The 19,282-nt window shown below is 37.8% G+C and overlaps 2 protein-coding genes across 10 annotated transcripts in view; both read right to left on the bottom strand.

Annotated features, from left to right (window-relative positions):
* The window catches only part of SPTAN1 (spectrin alpha, non-erythrocytic 1), an 80,186-nt gene extending 69,300 nt beyond the window's left edge, over positions 1–10,886 (bottom strand). For 7 of the 9 annotated variants that reach the window (XM_029912713.1, XM_029912716.1, XM_029912714.1 and 4 more), the window contains exons 1-3: positions 7,373–7,414; positions 1,166–1,405; positions 428–553 (exon numbers count right to left, since the gene is read on the bottom strand). In XM_029912713.1, the coding sequence (XP_029768573.1) occupies positions 428–553; positions 1,166–1,405; positions 7,373–7,402 (396 nt within the window). In that variant the 5' untranslated portion in view covers positions 7,403–7,414. Of the gene's footprint in view, positions 1–427; positions 554–1,165; positions 1,406–2,420; positions 2,452–7,372; positions 7,415–10,809 lie in introns of those variants that run through there. The other 2 variants (XM_024192968.1, XM_024192969.2) reach the window with 2 other exon arrangements.
* A 1,126-nt stretch (positions 10,887–12,012) lies between these two features.
* Positions 12,013–19,282, bottom strand: part of GLE1 (GLE1 RNA export mediator) — a 23,552-nt gene continuing 16,282 nt past the window's right edge. The window contains exons 13-16 of the mRNA XM_026657287.1: positions 19,253–19,256; positions 18,526–18,712; positions 18,244–18,307; positions 12,013–15,103 (exon numbers count right to left, since the gene is read on the bottom strand). Coding sequence (XP_026513072.1) covers positions 15,035–15,103; positions 18,244–18,307; positions 18,526–18,712; positions 19,253–19,256 — 324 coding nt within the window. The 3' untranslated portion in view covers positions 12,013–15,034. The remainder of the gene's footprint in view (positions 15,104–18,243; positions 18,308–18,525; positions 18,713–19,252; positions 19,257–19,282) is intronic.

Raw genomic sequence — 19,282 nt, 5'->3', positions numbered from 1 at the left:
CTGTATACTTAATCAAGACCTGGAAAGGTGGATTTATACCCCCCCCCCCCACACACACACCCCAAATAAGCCTTAAAAAAATGGATGAGTGTAAAGTAAGAGCAGTAGCTTAGTAAAAACCGGTAAAACATAGTCAGGAGTAAGCTAGAATAAGAAACATAGCCAGAGAAATGAGAATAGATAAGAGAATGAGTAAAAGAAAAGCACTGATAGAGGGTTCAAAGAAAACTGTTTTAATAATAATCCAGAATTTGTCAAAATGTGTAGCTAATATAGCATAGCAACAAGTGTTTTAAAAATAGACTTGGTGCTGCGATACACAGTTTGGGAGATTTGGAATGAAGAAAAGTTTTTAGAAAAAGGAGATAAAGGTGCCTATTTACACTGAAGAAAAAACTTGTAGAAAACAAAGATTTCTAACACTCACTCTTATAGTTTCAGATGCAAAATGCCCTTCATTAATCATCAGGTTTCCAGTCTCATCCAGTTTAATGATAGCCCCTGAATTGGCCTGCACCTCAGCTTCAAAGGCTTGGTGTTTCTGCAGTTTCCCCTGTAAGTAAAACATTAAAGATGAGGACTAAAATCTGAGGAGCTGCCTTCTTCCCCCTCCCCCCCCCAAACACCAGTACATTTATTACACTTGTAGTAGCATTCACATACAGTAAAACAGCACATTTGAAATAATAGCTGTACCATAATTTTCATGGGTGGATTCAAACATCTCAATTTTAGTTGTTTTATTTTTGTTTGCTCGTGTGCTGCAGAGTGTTCAAACACTTTGGAGGTAATCCCTCCCACACAGCATAATTTTCTGCAAATGTAATTTTTATGGGAATAATAAGAATTTACCCAAATCTACTCACGTAACTGAAGTGTCCAATGGATTCTGGAAATAAAAAGGCTGTATTGACATTCCATTCTTTTAAGGGCCAACAAGGTTTCAGTGACTAATCCATTATTACAACACTTCAGTGGATCAATTTAGAAACCAGTTTACTGAAGAAAGCTTTGTAGATGTTTGTATCCAGCTCCTTTTAATCACACTATATTATTTCAGTTACACTTTTATGTTTGTTGTATTTATTCCACAGATGAAATCTGGCATGCTTGGAGGCTAATAGTGCCGGGGTGGAAAGGTGGGAGACACAGAAATAGGACTTACCTGTAAATTGGTTGGGTCTTTGTAATTCTCATCAGATGCAATCTGGAGTTTCTCCTGGATCCATTTTTCCAGCTCATCTGCATCACGCTGGAAAAACTGGAATCGATAGGAATCTTCAAGCTTTTGGCGTCTCAGAGTAGACAGTTCCTTGAACCTGTGGTATCGGTCCAAAACTTGCTGGCGCCTCTCTTGGATATCCTCTGCTGTTTCCAGCACTTTTACACCACTTGGATCCATTTTCTGAAAGTCAAAAAACGTCAATTAATAACTTTGCTTCTGACATGAAAGAAAGGCAAATATGCAAAAATCTGAGTAAGGAAAGTTTGGTTTTGGTCTCACACATGGTTTACTTACAGACCTAGTGTTTCCTGTATAAAGAAACCCTTCTAGCAAGAAAGCATTAGAAGGGAAATGCCCATGAAAAGACTGAACAACCACTTGTTTCTTAAAAGTCTGGATGGGAGATCAAAGAAAACCCAACAATATAAATGACATCCACCACAAAAGTACCATGCTAGTATCTGGTAGAAATAGAATACCAGAGCTAAGTACATGGAAAAAAAAGGAAGAAAAACTGCCCTACTATTTCTACTGTAAAAATGTTTAAAATCTTAGGGTTGTTTATTTAAAAAAAATGCTTATATCAACAAAGACAAACAATATTACTGCCTTTTATAGAATGGCTAAACGGCCCTATTTACGTTCTCCTCATTCTCTTACACAAAGAAACTTGTAAAACAAAACTTTCTATTTTACATAAAACTTTAAAACCCAGTACACAGTAAGTTTACATTATACTTCACAGATGTCAACTTTTGGGGGAGGAAGAGAAATAGTAGGATTTAATCATTAATGATCCTTCTTTGCTGCATATCTTGATTGCAGTCCTTTTGCAAAAAAACGTATTTTGAAAATCATTTTTATTACAGGCAGTGAAAAGAATAAATATTGCACTCCTGCAGCCACTTTCCATTAAAGGTTTCACCCACTTCTAGTTTCTTTGTAGCTTCATCAAAATTTAAATGTAAAGAGGGAGCTTGATCCTCCAATACCAAAAGTTCTGATGGCACAGAAGTATTAAGGACAAATGGGACCTAAAATAAAATTCTGTTCATTACAGTCAGTGACATTAAGATCTAATACACTTAAACATTTAACCAATCAGTGACCATCCCAGAGATTTTTGCAATGAACATTTTGTGCTTATAAAATAAAATAATTTTTCAGGTTTCACAGTTTACAGGCAAATTCTTACCTTAATGTGCAGTTATTTACATGTACATCTCCCTGTATTGCCAATCATGTAAATCCTACACATATCAAGATGGAAACACAGTCCAGAGCATGTATCACTCTTATGAAAAAAGTAATGAAAAAATCACATATAGGGAAAGACAGGCGCTCTCTATGAGATGCTGTTGAATGAGGAATTGTTATTTAGTCTCTACCCAGCTATATGTCTAAATCAGAAATGCATCGGAGTATGATTACATGCAAAATTCCACAGGTGGGAAAAATATATGTTACAGACATATTTCCTCTTCAGATTACAGGCACTTGGAAAGGGACCATCCGATAGAGAGGAACACATGGGGACGAATTCACACATTCCAAAGCTCTCTTCCAGCACAGTCACACCCTGCTGTAAAACAGCCATTTCAGCAGCAGTTGTTACACTTGTGAACTCTGAGGCCCAGCTGCATTGCGGCAGTTAAAGTGAGGGGACGGAAATTCTGCTATGCTTTAATTTTTTAAGTAATAAAAATGGGTGTTTCACCCATTACTTTCCAAGAAAGCTAGCACATGAAAAAGTCTGCATGCACTATATTGTGCAAATATACACAAACTTCAATCTGATAAAAATGGCTATACCTCAATCACATTAGCAAATCTGAATCTCACATAACCATAAACCCCAAATGTAATCTCAGCTCAACTACACATTAATTTTTTCTGACAAAGTACGGTAGTTGCTCTTTCTACTGAGTTTAAGCTTAGCCTTCAAGCAGGGATGACATGTTGAGAATGTAAACTATTCATTACTAAAAATGCATTTCTTGTGTCCTGTTTCCTAGTTATGATTAAATCAATTTTTAAAAAACTGCTCAAGAGGGGTGGGGTTGGAGAGTGTTTTAATCCTGATTTGCACCTGCTCAACTACATCTTATCTCACTGCTGTCTATTCTGATTATTTATACTACTAGGAAAAATTAAAGTCCTGTTTTTTCATTAGACTCCAGTTTTATACTCTTTGGTTATAAGCCTACACTTAGGTACTAAAAATGCCTTCAAAAGTTTATATGTATATGTAATTTAAAATAGTTAATATCTTATTTAAAATGGGAAATATATTTTGTAATTCAATTAGTTAACTGGGTTATCTTTTTGCTGGAATTTGCAAAATAAAAGACTCTTTGTCACTACAGTAAGTAGACCAAGTCAATTGTAAAAGAAGTGCTTTGGTCTAGCAATAATGGACTGTTCTTTCCTGCAGCAGATCAGCTGACGTAAGCATGCTTCTGTTCTGCCAAAATGTTATCAGCAGTCACTGGGGAGCTCTGAGCATAAAAATCACCGATGCTGCAGAATGATGCAGTCTGCATTCAGTATTTTCATCTCAAAATTGAAGTAACCTTGTCTGGAGTCAAAGAGCAATGCATTGACCTGTTTCAATCGTATAACTAAAATGTTTCTCCCTTTCTCTATAAAGGGCTCTAACAGTATAATCAAGGAAAGCTATAAAAGCAGCTTGAGGTTGTTTAAAAAAATTCCACATAAACATTGTTAATTTAGATGTACTCAAATGACTAGAAAAACGAGGAGTCTGATGGCACCTTTAAGACTAACAGATTTATTCGGGCATAAGCTTTCGTGGGTAAAAAACCCACTTCTTCAGATGCATCTGGGTTTTTTACCCACAAAAGCTAATGCCCAAATAAATCTGTTTGTCTTTAAGGTGCTGCCAGACTCCTCGTTTTTGTGGACACAGACTAACACAGCTACCCCTCTGATACCTGACATCAAATGACTAGCTTAACACCAGATAACTCACTTCATTCTTGGTCTCTGTACTTACAGACATCACATTCCACACATTACTGTGCTAGATGACTGAGACTGGTATAGTGCAAGACCAGCCCCTCCCGTTGCAATCTGCACTGGGCTGATAAGGTCAGACATTAGACAGAAAGTTCCAGACTGTTCAGGAAGGCTGTCTGAATTAAATAGGTTATTTTCTTCTGAAAGCCTGTCTTCTAGATAGCTAAAACCGTCAGAAAAATAGCTCCAAAGTGGCACACATCTTACTTTAAAAATGCTTTATGATCTTTCTACATTTTTCATTATTCTTAAATACTGTGCGACTATTTAAAAAACAAACAAACCTATCAATCAATCAACGTCTATGAAAAGCTTGCAAGTTAATGATTTTAAAACTACCAGTACTTTGTCTCAGATTTATTCTTACATTTTCAATTTATAATCATAATTTGTGTTTTAAAAAAAAGACTACAAAGGCCAGTGAGTGGAATGAATTTTGAAACAAAAACGTCTATTACTCTCAGATCTCTTCAAATGCACTGTATTGCCAAGGATTAGTCTTCTACAACAATTTTTTTTTTTTTTTTTTTTTTTATTTTTAAAATTTTTAAAATGAATTTTTTATTTAAAAATTTTTTTTTAAAAAAAATTTTTTTTTTTTTTTTTAAAGAGGAATGCTAAGCATTTGAATGGGAATGTTCAACTGTGGATATTTATAGATACAACAATGCAACAGTAATGTCAGCAACATCATTCAACCAGGGAAAGCAGTTGTATCTAGGTGGGTTAGCAGGAATTATAGTTGGACAATATAATGGCTGTCAGCATTTTCATTTCTAAATCATGTTTTCAGGGCTTAAAACTTGGCTGTACAATTTGTAAAGTGCTCAAATTCTGCATACAAGATTTTAGCACAAGACCATTTTTATAATTACCCAAAGCCACCGAAACTTTAATTTTTCAAAAAAGCACCCCGTATGGTGATCAGTACTTTCAGAATGTAATAAAATATTGACCATCTCTTAAAATAAGCACTTATTGTTTAGTAAGCATATAGTGAGCATGGTGGCAGCAAGCAATATGCTTTTACTTATAGTGCCCTCCTAGTCTGACAAAAAAAAAACAAAAAACAACTTAGCAGTTCCAGATGCTTTTTTTGTATTCATATGAATTTTAAGTATTTTAATGATTTTTCATAGCTATTACATTACATGCTTTTCTTTTTCTTTCCTTTGGGAGGGAAGAGAAGGGGTGATACTTATTAAACAAAATCAAATATTATACATAAGTAGTAAGAATTTTATCCCCCCCCCCCAATTTGAATATGGAGAGAGGCAAGGTGGGTGAGGGAATATCATTTATTGGACCAAATTCTGTTGGTGAGAGAGAGAGAGAGAAATGCTTTCGAGCCATGAAGAGCTCTTCTTCAGGTCTGGGAAAAGAATTTTAATAAGTAGACATCTTATTTTCACTTGTTCCATTCAGGGCTTTCCTCAAGTTTTTAGGGAACTAGTAAGCCATATCTGAAACATTCATAAAGTTTAAACAGTTAAATACAATTTATAATGCCAATTTTGGTTTTAACTTGGTTAATATAAATTATCCAAGGTGAAAAAGTGAGAAGAATTTCTGGAAAGGAAGTATGGTGGGGCTATTTAGGTCTTTGAAAAAAATTCTGTGTGCTGATACAATGCTGGGAAGGAAGTGAAGAAGACATTGCAGTATATCATATTAAAATCCTTTATGGGTTTTTTAAATTTACCCTACTATAAGAAGGGAAATTAATACCCACTCATTTAGTTTATTGTTGTTGGAAAGGATCTTTTTAAGTTCACAAAATATCAAAGCTCAAATTGAGGGTGCAATTTCAACTTTAAAACATACTTTAGGACACTAGTAAGAAAGACCACTCAAATGCTTAGAAACTCCTGCAATACATAAGCAAAAATGGGTACGTGAAGGCAAGTGTTGCAGTAATAAATTAAAATGTCTTGGTTTCTGTCTGTTTAAAGTCAGATCATTTAAAGCTGCTGCATATTAGTATGGACTAACAGCAGAATAGGCAAAATTCAAACAGAAGAATCTAATAGTGCATTACACGGACACAAGAAATTAAAGTACAAAGGAACTGAGTAGTGAAAATGAAACTTATGTAGGAGTAAAACATTGGACACAGCAGTCTTCTTTAGTATGATCTCATGGTTTGCGCACTAACAACTGTAGATTTTTAAGAATGCAAGGTTTTCTTTTTAATTTTGCCACTCTAATTTGAAGATGTTATATAAAATAGCTGAATTGCACCACTGATTGCAGTTCATTAGGTACAACTCTTTAACTATGACCGCAGCCCTTTAATGTAACTATCCAGAGGTCAGCAGGGATTGCACTCTGCATTGAAGCTCATGAGAAGGCAAATTACCCTGACTGCATTGCATCAAAATCTAGAAATGCAGAGTTGAGAAACAGTGTGATCCCAGCATAAATAACCTGTTAACTTACAACTTATTTCTTAATAATATTATCTTGCAATCATCACCTTTTACTGTAACTAAGATATATAGATAGATATAAACTTATTTTACCCCATAATAGGAGACTTTATATTGCTCTTATTACCCAGCTCAAGTTCTGTTCATTAATTTTATTTATTTGACCACCATTTTACAAAAACCCGCACATCAGTGGCTACCCTGCAATTATACAATGATTGCACTGTCTGTATCCATTGATAGAATAGGAAACAAGGCCAATTTTTCAGTTTACAGTAATTTACATTACACAGTACATCACAGTACATTTTCAGATGCTGTAATCAAAAATATTTTCTTGGCCAACAGCCCTTTAAAGCAAAATAAAACTTTATAAAAGTTAATCCACAACAACAGTAGATCAGACAAAACTATGATCAGGACAGAACAATGATCACACACCATGCATCACAGGAAGGAAAAGAAAATGAAGTCTGAAACAGAAAAAAATTACTATCTCCACTCCACAGAGTGCAAAAAAGCAACTGCTATATTTGTCATGCTGTATTTTACACTCTAGAGTCTATACACATACACAGCTCTCAAAACAGGCTGTTTTTTGGTACAAATAGGTCATCACTGCAACAAAGGCAGGCAAATGAAGAAACAGTGACTCCACTACATGCATTTTGTGAAATACCTGGACTTTGAGTTTACGAAACGATAACATGATGGAGGAATGTAGAGTCTAAAAGGGAGGCGGAAATCAAGATAACATACCACTGTCTACAAATGTAGTAACATAGGTCAAACAAATGCAACTTTTGACAAAATATACATTCTGTCAAAGTAACACCTTTCTACTTCCTCTCCTCACCACATGTAATTTGGAATGATTGTTATGTAAGCTGCTGCATGCAACACAGTCCCCCCCCATGCAACAATGTTAAGAATATCAATAATCAAATATAATTAAAACAATGGAGAATTGACTTAAGATGCACATAATTTTCCATTTCAAAAAATTAAATTAAAGGAAAAAAATTACAAGTAAAAAAACTGATCTCACTTGGTAAGCTACACTTCCATATACAAATTCATCAGACAAGATGACTTAAAATACAGCCTCAGAAACAAACATGCTTAACAAGCAAACTTTAAATATAAATCTCCTCAAAAATACTTAAATTCACTTCCCAGGTGAAATACGTGCAGTAAATAAAATCTATGACTGACAGTATTTTGGGGGGATTGCTGTTCAAGGAGCAGGTGGATTATTAAGTATGGCTGATACACTGAATTTTAACATCTTCAGTTCCCTGCATCCCCTAGTCTGCATTTTCCATGACTATGCTGCAATCCATGTTCCTGTACAGGGACAATTGCAGTTACGTGCCTTTGTGCTTTCTGAAGCAAGTGCATATCTAGCATGGCATTATCACAGCTTAGGATAAAACAATTACAGCAGTAAGAAGGCAGATTGCCACTTTATTTGATCCATGGCCAGCAACGGGCACATGGTGCTGGACTGCACTTGGCAGTCTACTTCAACAACATCCGCAATCTGCTCCACCCCATTATTCTGGTGCCTGCTCCAGAGACAAATTGTGGGGTGGGAGAGGAGAAGGAATACTACTATATCAGGGTAAGAAGAGTCTCAGTTTAAAATTAGTTGTCCCAGACTGGTGGGCATGCAAGCAATTCACACCCCAAGAATGAGTCTGATTTTATCCAAAAATATATAATAGATGAATAGCATACAACGTTATTACACAGGTAAAATTAAGGCAATGCAGAATTTAAAAATTATTTTCATGAAGTGATGAGAGGGATAGTTTTAAAATTGACAACTCGCAATCAGAGGTGCCACCCTGTCTGAAAAGACTTAGACTGCTCTTACCTTGCTTGTGCATAGGGAAAGATGGTAAAACAAGGCTTAGTCTGGGGTGGGGTTAATACCACACTTAAAACTAAAATAAAATGTGTTTATTAATCTCACCAACTATGGAGCTCACAGAAGCACACCATCTATTATTTTTTATTGTTGAACCTTGGTTTGACCTTTCCAAATACAAGACTTCTGTTGCAACAGAAATGGAAATAAATTACCCCATGCGAGCACTATAACCTCTTAATTCAATGCTTTGATACAGTCCAGTGGTTCCATTACTACACTTATGAACCCTTCACAATGCTGCAGAAGTCCTCCTAGTTTTCAAATCTTTTGTTCGTTCTTTTCGGAACACATTTTATAAACACACTGCTAGCTCAATGCAAATTTCACAGCAAGGCGGATTTGTTAATCACATTAAAATGCACAAGGCTATCCAGTGATTTTTTGTTTTAAAGAACATTTTATTCTGAACCAGTATGAAATTCTGATCAAGGCCTCTCACAAAAAAACATCAATAGAATCTTCTACCACTTTGGTGTGGACAGAAAACCTTAAGGAGCATTCTTGGTTCAGGACACATTTTTATCAGAGATACAGAACCATTCCCAGGGGCTTTTTTCTGCATCCCATTCTTCACATCAACACAACTGTTTTCCTGAGCCTATTTAAATCTGAGTGGCAAATTGCTCAGTAGCCATGTATATTTTAAGATTAAAGGATTGGAAAGTACAATCATTCACTGAAAAATGAAATTAAAGAATCCTGACTAGAGAAAAAGCTACTCTAATATTACTGTTGCATACACATGGACACTTGGAATACCAAACAAAAATAAGTGTTTTAAATATTAACATAAATGATTACACTACTAAAGTATTTGTAAACTGCCAACCTATACATGGATAAACTCCATTCAAACAGAACAAACATGGCTGACATTCCCTTGATTTATCAGAAATATGTTATGATGTGTTCTGTGATTGCAGGAACAAGGTGAGAAAGCCAGGCCAAAATCCTGATTTATCTTGTAAAATGAGCCATGATCCCCCCTTATGTCAAGCATCTGGAGTCTTGCAAAGTCACACATTTGGAAGGAGACTCAATCATTCATTTTAGGGGATTAACATAAGGCTATTTAAAAGCCTCTTCCAGTTAGGATGAAGGATTTTGCTGTGTGTTTCAATCAAGCATTTAAAAAATCCCCTCGTGTAACAGTTAAAAAGTCCAGGATTATTTAAAAAATACATTGGGGAAGAAGTTTTCCAGCCACCACCTAGAAATCCAGAATATCTCCCTCACTGTTCTGCATCTCCTGACCTTGGACAGGGGATGGGCTTGTGAAGGCTCAGGGAGGGAAGCCATTGCTGTGAAATGAACCCACTGACTGGGTTACTACCAACAGTCAGCCTCTCTGTGATCAATTTTTCCCTCTCGAGATTTCCCCCCAAAGCTGGCGGGAGTAGTTAGGCTGCAAAGCTTGCTTCAGGGGGGATGCAACTCTCCCCTGCTCTTTTTGTGGGGAGGGAGATTTGCTGGCACGGTTATTTATCAGGGTGTTTATTCGCTCCTCAGGGCAGTGAATGAAATTCCTGCTACTGCTGCTGGGAGCTACACAGGGCGGATCCGCCTCGCTCTCTTTCGCACACACATACAAAAATCGTCTGTTCCTCCATCCCAACAACCTCCTTCCCGCCCCGAACCCATCAGGAAAGAGTAACAGAAACGCACCCACTCGTTACACTACTGTCGTATCCGCCCTGAGCTCGCCTATACTCAAGCGAGCCCAGAGAGACAGGGAGAGCGTCTCTCCGCAGAGACTATGTTAGTAGCGATGACAAGAAGCGAGCCTGGGAGGAGAATGTCAAAGCTCTAAATCCATCTTTGGGAAACCGAACATTAGCAAGGACCCCTCGGCTGCCGCGAGCGAGCGAGCTTAGGCGAGCCCCAGGGAAACGAGAACGTATGCGGGGCGCTGTCGCTAAGCAGGAGAGCTTTCCCTGGTGAGCTTCTGCATGCACAGAAGGGACACCCACCGCTACCCCACCCATCCTCCGGTCGCCATAAGGCGAGCCTCGGGGGAAGACTGGGATACCTCAGGGCTTTACACCTGTCCCTGCAACGCCTCTATGGCCAACCGGGACTGGGAGGGGCTCTGTCTCCGCAGGCTAAGGGCCTCTGCGAGAGCCCACCCAGCCGCCCGCCCGGGCCGTCGAAGACAGTCCCCCCCCCCGCTCCCTCCTCACCAAGGCTGTGTGAAGGGTCCACCGAGGCGAGCGCAGCACCAAGTTCTCCGCCCGTCAGACAGACTACCCGCGCGCCGCGCCTAGCTCCAGCCTTTATATAGGCCGGCCCGGATATGACGTAAACACCGCAGCCTGGTCTCGAGCCACGGAACTAGGCGAATGGCTCCGGACGGAACCGAAGGGAGAGGGCCCCCACCCCGCTGAGGAGGCGGCCTTCAGCGCCTGGGCACGGAAACAGCCAAAGGCGCCTGCCGCAGTACGGAGAAATCCGAACGGTTCCGGAAAGAGTCGAAAGGCTGGGCGAGGCAGGCGGAGGCTGGCCCGCTGGGAGCAGGGTGGAGGCTGCAGCGGCTTGGCAGGGGCGCCGCGGCTTCCCACAGGCTCCGTGTTCGCTGAAGCGGGGCCCGGGTTTGCGCTCACCCGAGATGAGTTTAGGCCCTTTAATCCGAATGACGTGAATACATGAACATGATTAACACCGAGCGCATTAGGGGTTGGTAGGAAAGATTAAAAACTGAAAATAATTGTAAAACTGGCATTCGCGTTTCCATCACGGAAGCGGTTTGTTTTCATTCGTTTCGTGCTAGTCACTTTCAGGTTGCTGCCCAGGGAGCATTCCCTGATACAGGTGCAAAAAAAGAGCCCAATGTTTACATAAAAACATTTAATTTACCATAAAAAACATTGAGGAAGGTTTAGATTTTTGTAATACTAAAAGCAGGCATCTTAAGTTTGCATTTAATATTAAAGATCACGTAGATGGTTCCTTTCTCAAAGGAATATGCAAGGTAAAAATAACAAAGGATCACACTTTCAAAAGATTTGAGTGCTTGCACAGCTAAGAGGTTTTTGCTTTTAGACAACAAAAATGGTGCATAAACTAACACATAAAAAGGAAGTCTTTCTTTAATAGGAACACTAGGATGCTGTATTTATACCCCCTAAACTATGGTGTATCGGGCATATTAAATATACATTCTCTTTCAGCTCCTGTGCAAGTTGTTAAAGCAATTAATTAGAAAAAATCCATCTTCCACAGATATTGCATCAGAACCTATAGGACTGCAAGGGAACCATTATCTCTAAGGAAGTGCATGAGTCATAGTAATTTAAAGTGGATCAGGTCCTTAATGTACAACAATATTTCATGTCTGAGATGTTCCCATTTACACTGTATTTGAAATGAATGTGACACATACATACTTGAAACAAATCCTTTAAATGCATTTGGGATTATTTAAATACATTATATTACATTCTGCATTGAGAAGATCTTTAAATACCCTGGTACAGCAAGATGGCCAACACTCAAATTGACAAATGGGAAAAAACAGTTGCAACAAAAAATGAGACTTCACTTACATTAGACACCATTAGATACAATTATGAACTACCCTTGGAAAGGTGGTATAGATTACATTTTGGTTATGCAAATACATTAAGTGGAAGCATTTTAAAAAATAAATTTATTGCTACATTTAAATATAGTTTCAAAACATCATGGCAATCCATTGCAACAGTCTTTCATAAGTGGGGCAGAAAAGCTCAACATCCTTATAGTATTTATAAAAACCATGCACCTTCATCAATATCCCTAATATACACAAACCATTCTTAAAATAATTCACCATTACACTATCTTAGTACAAAACTATTACAGTACTTTATACACAAAGCTTCCTGCCTTGCATATTGTCATAAAACATGATCCACACTAGAACTTACACAAAATCTGTAATATTTAACCAAAATATTCAATATTTGCAGTGTCAAACAAATATTATCCAAGATGGCCACAACAGTAAGCATTAGATAGTCAAGATGTAATTAAATACATTTTAGTTTGTTCATTATAGGAATGGTTGCTTCGCTAAACATAGGCACAGTGAGATAAATTTTACAAGGCACTAATAGGACTTGAGTACCTAACTGTCCTTTGTGCTTTTGACAATCTCCCCCTGTATCCTTTTAATAGCATTCTAGAACAGCTATCAGTATTATCAACTCCAAGCAATCAGACTTTTTTTTTTTTTTTTTTTCCTTGTATTAAGGACAGTGTTTTTAAAATGTACTTCCTGGGAAAGTTCAAGATACAAAATTTAAGATATACAGATACATATTATTAAACACTATAGCATAAGCTTTATCAGTAAATGACTTCATCATAGATACTCAAAATCTTGTTATAATATTGCTTAAATAGTGTTTGTGGCAGTGTTTTGTGAAACACTTTGCCTCAATGGTCATTTCTCAAATACATACAATCATGTTCTTGTCTGAGTTTTTACTTATTTTCATTTAATTTCCTCTCTCTCAAAACTTGCTCTTCACTAAAGACTATAAACATTTTTGGAGGTCTCGGTGACAAAAAATGCCAATAAAACATGAAAATGTAAAATGCTATTAATTTTGCTAGAACAACCTTTATCTGAACTATTTCTGAATTAAAGGGTCTTCATCAAATATACAAAGGGAGAGGGAGAAAAAGAGGAGAGGTCTAGTTGATTCTAGGATACTACTTCAAACAGAGCCCAGGTCAACAGAAAGCAAGTGGCTACCATCTGATGGCTGTTAAGTGGACTACAAAAAATGAGTGTACAGCCCAGTTCCCAGTGATTAGGTATCCAACTCACTTTAGCTGTCAACTCTCACTACAAGGCTGTCCACTAGAAATGGGAGAAATATTAACATATAGCATGTAACTGCTACCTCTTCAATGGCCTCTCAGGCAGAGTGCACTCCACTAACGGTCAAAAATCACCTCCCAATCTGACCTCCCATAACATATTGGTACAGACACCCATTAGGGATTCCCAGAAACTTACTTGGCACCATCACAGGCACACACAGAGAGAAGTAAACTGCATCAGCTTTAGGTTAAAAAGAGTCTTAAAAACTTAACATTTTTTCAAAGAAGATTCTAGAATGAACCATTCTTAGAATAATTCACCATTACACTATCTTAGTACAAAACTATTACAGTACTTTATACACAAACTGCAGTAAAACTAACACAATCCACGTCTGCCCAAGTCATAAAGGCTTTTTTCTACATAGGTCAATACCACAGTTCAGTTCATCTTTAGACAAGCCAAGGGGACTGTATCTTCTAATTTCTTCATGTGATAGCACAATATCAGTACTGAAGAAGACACAAAGCTGTTAAGTGTCCTTCCACCAGCCTTTTTTTTTGGGGGGGGGGGGGGGGAGGGAGGTCAGACCAATTCTAAGCTAGATTTCATGTGGTGGATCATGGATAGAAGGAACTGTGCAGTTTCATGAACCTCACAGTAAAGATATTACACACATGCAAAGCCTTTAAAAAAATCCCCAAAACAAAAAGCAGTGATCTGTTCTTCAGCAGCCATCATATTGCCTATGTAGCTGTAAAATCAAGTCTAACCCAGGTAAATAAGGAATGCTGCGTCAGTAGGAAAAATCAGAATTTCCAAGTTAAAACGAAAGAGCTGGTGATTTTAAGACCTTCCCTGGGGAAAGATGAAGAGATCAATGCTGTCTCTAAGACCAAAGTGACATTTGACCGACATCAAATCAGCCTTGTTAACATAACCACCTCTTTTGCTGCTTTGGATTTTTAGGCAGCCAGATACAAAATGAATTTTCCTATGGGCTCCAATGCTGTTAACAATGAAACAATAACTTTAAAATACCTAATCACATAAAATGCAAAAATAAAGTTCTACAGAAGGATTTCTTACATTTAGACCTTAATATGACTAAAGTAGTGAGGTATTTCTATTTGCAGTTTCATGTAAAACTGTGACAGATTGATCAATTCAGAGCAAAATTCCCACCTGAAAGCCATTGCTTACTGTAAGTAAACTCTGAAGTCTAATGGATCATTTAGACAAGTTTATGCACTTGACACTTATTCACTGTACTTGTTCAAGATGTGAAGGAGCCTCTCATATTCCATAATACACTGCACAATAGAGTCCGTAAAGCTAATCAAATGCAAACAGATGGCTTAAAATAATTTGCAAAATAAGTTACATGAGACAAGTTAGTTACTGAAGCTCCAAATTCTGTTCAACATAAAATAGGATCAAAGATGGGTAAAAATGTTTCAGTTGAAAATATCCACAGCATCCAGGTAAATACAAATGTAAGATTTACATTTCTATGTATTCTTGGTCCTGAATGTAATAAGAAGGTCAGGAAATTCTTTGAATTCTTGTGAAGATGAAAATGGGAAGGAACCGACTTATGACCTCCAGAAGGAAGAAGGCAGGTAACCCTTTGGTAAAGGAATTTCCTTCCGCTGCAAACATTTCTAGGAAAAACAAAACAAAACAAAAACCCAGTCATTTTAGAGCCAATGCAAGCAATTCGAAACAATCAAAAGAGATTGGCTACATTATGGAAATATCTGCACCCAACAGGACTCAAGTTATACAGGAAACTCTTCCACTGAAAAAGCCTGGTATAAAAGCAAGAAAACAGATACAAGTCTTTGACCAAATTTGGCTGCCTCAAATTGACCACTGAATGAGAACAAATCAATAAGGGCCTAGATCCATGTTCTACTCACTAAACAGTGAAAATTAACGGTTTAAAGAAAAAAAATCAAGAATACTGAATGCACAAGACCTCTAAATAATCCAATAATTTTAATGAACTCCGACTCATTTTGAACAACCTGTAACAAGCCTTCAACATATATTATTTATTTTTTTTTTTTTTTTTTTTTTTTTTTTTTTTTTAAATCGATAGTATTTCATTTACTTGGTTTATATATTAATTTAAATTAAAGAAATGACATTTCAAGTTAAGAGAAAAAAAAATATTTTTGAATGAACCCACAGACATAGAAAGCCCAAGAATCTAGCAAGGAATCCATCTCCAATTTAAGAAATATTTATTTTCACAACATTTTTGTCTGAGAAACTCTTGCTGTATCCATTCCTAAACATTAACTTTTAGAGTTGATAGCAACATAAGAACGGCCATACTGGGTCAAACCAAAGGTCCATCTAGCCCACTATCTTATCTTCAGACAGTGGCCAATGCCAGGTGCCCCAGAGGGAACGAACAAGTAATCATCAAGTGATCCATTCCCTGTCTCTCATCCCCAGCTTCTGGCAAACAGAGGCTAGGGACACCATCCCTGCTCATCCTGGCTAATAGCCATTGATGGACCTATCCTCCATGAATTTATCTAGTTCTTTTTGGAACCCTGTTATAGTCTTGGCCTTCACAACATCCTCTGGCAAAGAGTTCCACAGGTTGACTGTGCGTTGTGTGAAGAAATATTTCCTTTTGTTTGTTTTAAACCTGCTGCCCATTAATTTCATTTGGTGACCCCTAGTTCTTTTGTTCTGAGGAGTAAATAACACTTCCCTATTTACTTTCTCCACACCAGTCATGATTTTATAGACCTCAATCATATCCCCCCTTAGCCGTCTCTTTTCCAAACTGAAAAGTCTTAGTCTTATTAATCTCGCCTCATACAGAAGCCGTTCCAGACCCCTAATCATTTTTGTTGCCCTTTTCTGAACCTTTTCCAATTCCAATATATCTTTTTTGAGATGAGACGACCACATCTGCATGCAGTATTCAAGATATGGGCATACCATGGATTTATATAGAGGCAATATGATATTTTCTGCCTTATTATCTATCCCTTTCTTAATGATTCCCAACATTCTGCTTGCTTTTTTGACTGGCGCAGCACATTGAGTGGATGTTTTCAGAGAACTATCCACAATGACTCAAAGATCTTTCTTGAGTGGTAACAGCTAATTTAGACACCGTTATTTTATACGTATAGTTGGGATTGTTTTCCAATGTGCATTACTTTGCATTTCTCAACACTGAATTTCATCTGCCATTTTGTTGCCCAGTCACCAAGTTTTGAGAGATCCTTTTGTAGCTCTTCCCAGTCTGCCTGGGACTTAACTATCTTGAGTAGTTTTGTATCATCTGCAAATTTTGCCACCTCACTGTTTACCCCTTTTTCCAGATCATTTATGAATATGTTGAATAGGACTGGTCCCAGTACAGATCCTTAGGAGACACCACTATTTATCTCTCTCCATTCTGAAAACTGACCATTTATTCCTACACTTTGTTTCCTATCTTTAAACCAGTTACCAATCCATGAGAGGACCTTTCCTCTTATCCCATGACAGCTTACTCTGCTTAAGAGCCTTTGGTGAGGGACCTTGTCAAAGGCTTTCTGAAAATCTAAGTACACTATATCCACTGGATCCCCTTTGTCCACATGCTTGTGGACCTCCTCAAAGAATTCTAGTAGATTGGTGAGGCATGATTTCCCTTTACTAAAACCATGCTGACTCTTCCTCAACAAATTATGTTCATCTATATGTCGGACAATATTGTTCTTTATTATAGTTTCAACCAGTTTGCCTGGTACTGAAGTCAGGCTTACAAGCCTGTAATTGACGGGATCACCTCTGGAGTCCTTTTTAACAATTGGCGTCACATTGGCTATCCTCCAGTCATCTGGTACAGAAGCTGATTTAAATGATAGGTTACAGACTACCGTTAATTTCACATTTGAGTTTCTTCAGAACTCTTGGGTGAATACCATCTGGTCCTGGTGACTTATTACTGTTTAGTTTATCAATTTGTTCCAAAACCTCCTCTAACAACACCTCAATCTGGGACAGTTCCTCAGTTCTGTCACCTAAAAAGAATGGCTCGGTTTGGGAATCTCCCTCACATCCTCAGCCGTGAAGACCGATGCAAAGAATTCATTTAGTTTCTCCGCAATGGCCTTTTCGTCCTTGAGTGCTCCTTTGTTTTTAAGTAAGAAAAGCACAAACTCCTGTGTCTCCTAGCTTCATATTTATTAAAACTAATAAATATTTGCAAGACACTTTCAAAATAAAGTATATTTTACATCTTTGCAAAATATTTCTTCAAAAGGATGCCTATGCAAAAGGATGCCTAAATGCAGTTGTGTGAACAGTAGTTCAAAAGTCTACTCTGAAGGAGATTACCAGTTATTAAACTTATTTGCTCATATGGTATCTAGTCTGTACAGAAGACACTATGTGAACATGCATGTGTCTGAAGAAAGATAGTTGCTATGAAATACAATGAATTAGTGGAGCCATAGATCTTGAACCTGGAGGTCTCCTCTCACTGCAGTATCAGTAATCCATTTATAACTGAAAGAATTTCCACTGAGAATCACATCCATTACAACTTTTTTGGGGGGACAGAGGGGCAGCTGAGAAGGGAGATGTTTTGGAGTCATAACCATCAAGAAGACTGAACATACTCAGTAACGAAGAAGCCATATAAGAACAGAGAATGCATCAAAAAGTCATAATCATGGACCTTTTGGGAATCAGAAGGCAGCATGGGATTTGTTGACTGAACAATACCTCTTTAAGAAAGGGGAAAAAAATAGAGACTTTCAAGAATTTAAAGAGAATGCTTTACCTCCAAGAATTGCTTAAGCCGCATTAAAGACCCCATCTGTCCAGAAATGGTGATTGCTTCAATCCTGCAGGGAGATCAAAAAGAGTGAGCTCCAAAACACAAACAGAAAAACAGCCTTGTGTTATTTACATGAGGGAGAGCTCATGACAAATCTGGAGTGGGGGAGGATGAAACAACTGTCAGGAACACTAATGAACATAGATCTAAAAGGAAATGCTCCTAATTCTGAAAAAAACAGACAGAAGTTTCTTTGTATAAGGTTTATATATATAAGTGTCATACCTGTGAAAATAGTCTTCTCTGATAAGTAGCAGCATCTTCCAGAACTGGACCTGGTAGTGTTTCATGAGCGCATTGCCACACACCTGGTACACAAAACCATAAGGGTAACAGAGATCAGATTTCAGAACTGGGCCTTGTAATTGAGAGAGGACTCTTACAAATTTGTACGATACAAACTCCTCAAGAACTCAGGCAGTATAGTTTGAACACTGCTGGCCATCTGCATCGTGAATCACACTCCAGAAATTCATCTGGATTGCCACAGAACAAGAGAAGTCTCCAAATCCATTAGAACCCAAAAAGAAACATCTCAATTTCTACAGTGTCAGGGAATGAAGTGCCCATCACCAGTGATACAATTTCTGCAAACATTTACCCCAATTTGCAGAGTTTTGTTCTCTATTATATTTGTTCATATTCCTGTATTTTAATGCCATATATTCCAAGTTAAGGAAGCTCAGCACATTCTCTTTCCCACCCCATCATCATTATCAACACCACCTTGTTTCCTCATCATTCACCCATGCACAGTCCATGGTGCCACCTTTGAGATCTTCTTCCTGTTCAACAATATCTCCCCAAAATAATTCTCTTCCTTACCCATTTTGGCAGTCCATTCTCTGGTCATGTCCCACTTCGACTATTACAGCAGCTTTTCAACTCTCCCCATGGAGCCCATTCAAAATGGAACTATCAAGACCACCTTTTTTTGCCACTCTGACTATACCTCCCTGCTGTCACTGTCTTGCATCTCTAT

Source organism: Terrapene carolina, unplaced genomic scaffold (assembly GCF_002925995.2).
Source record: "Terrapene carolina triunguis isolate 2854851 unplaced genomic scaffold, T_m_triunguis-2.0 Scaffold238, whole genome shotgun sequence".
Taxonomy (NCBI): Eukaryota; Metazoa; Chordata; order Testudines; family Emydidae; genus Terrapene; species Terrapene triunguis.
This window is presented reverse-complemented; position numbering and strand designations above follow the sequence as displayed.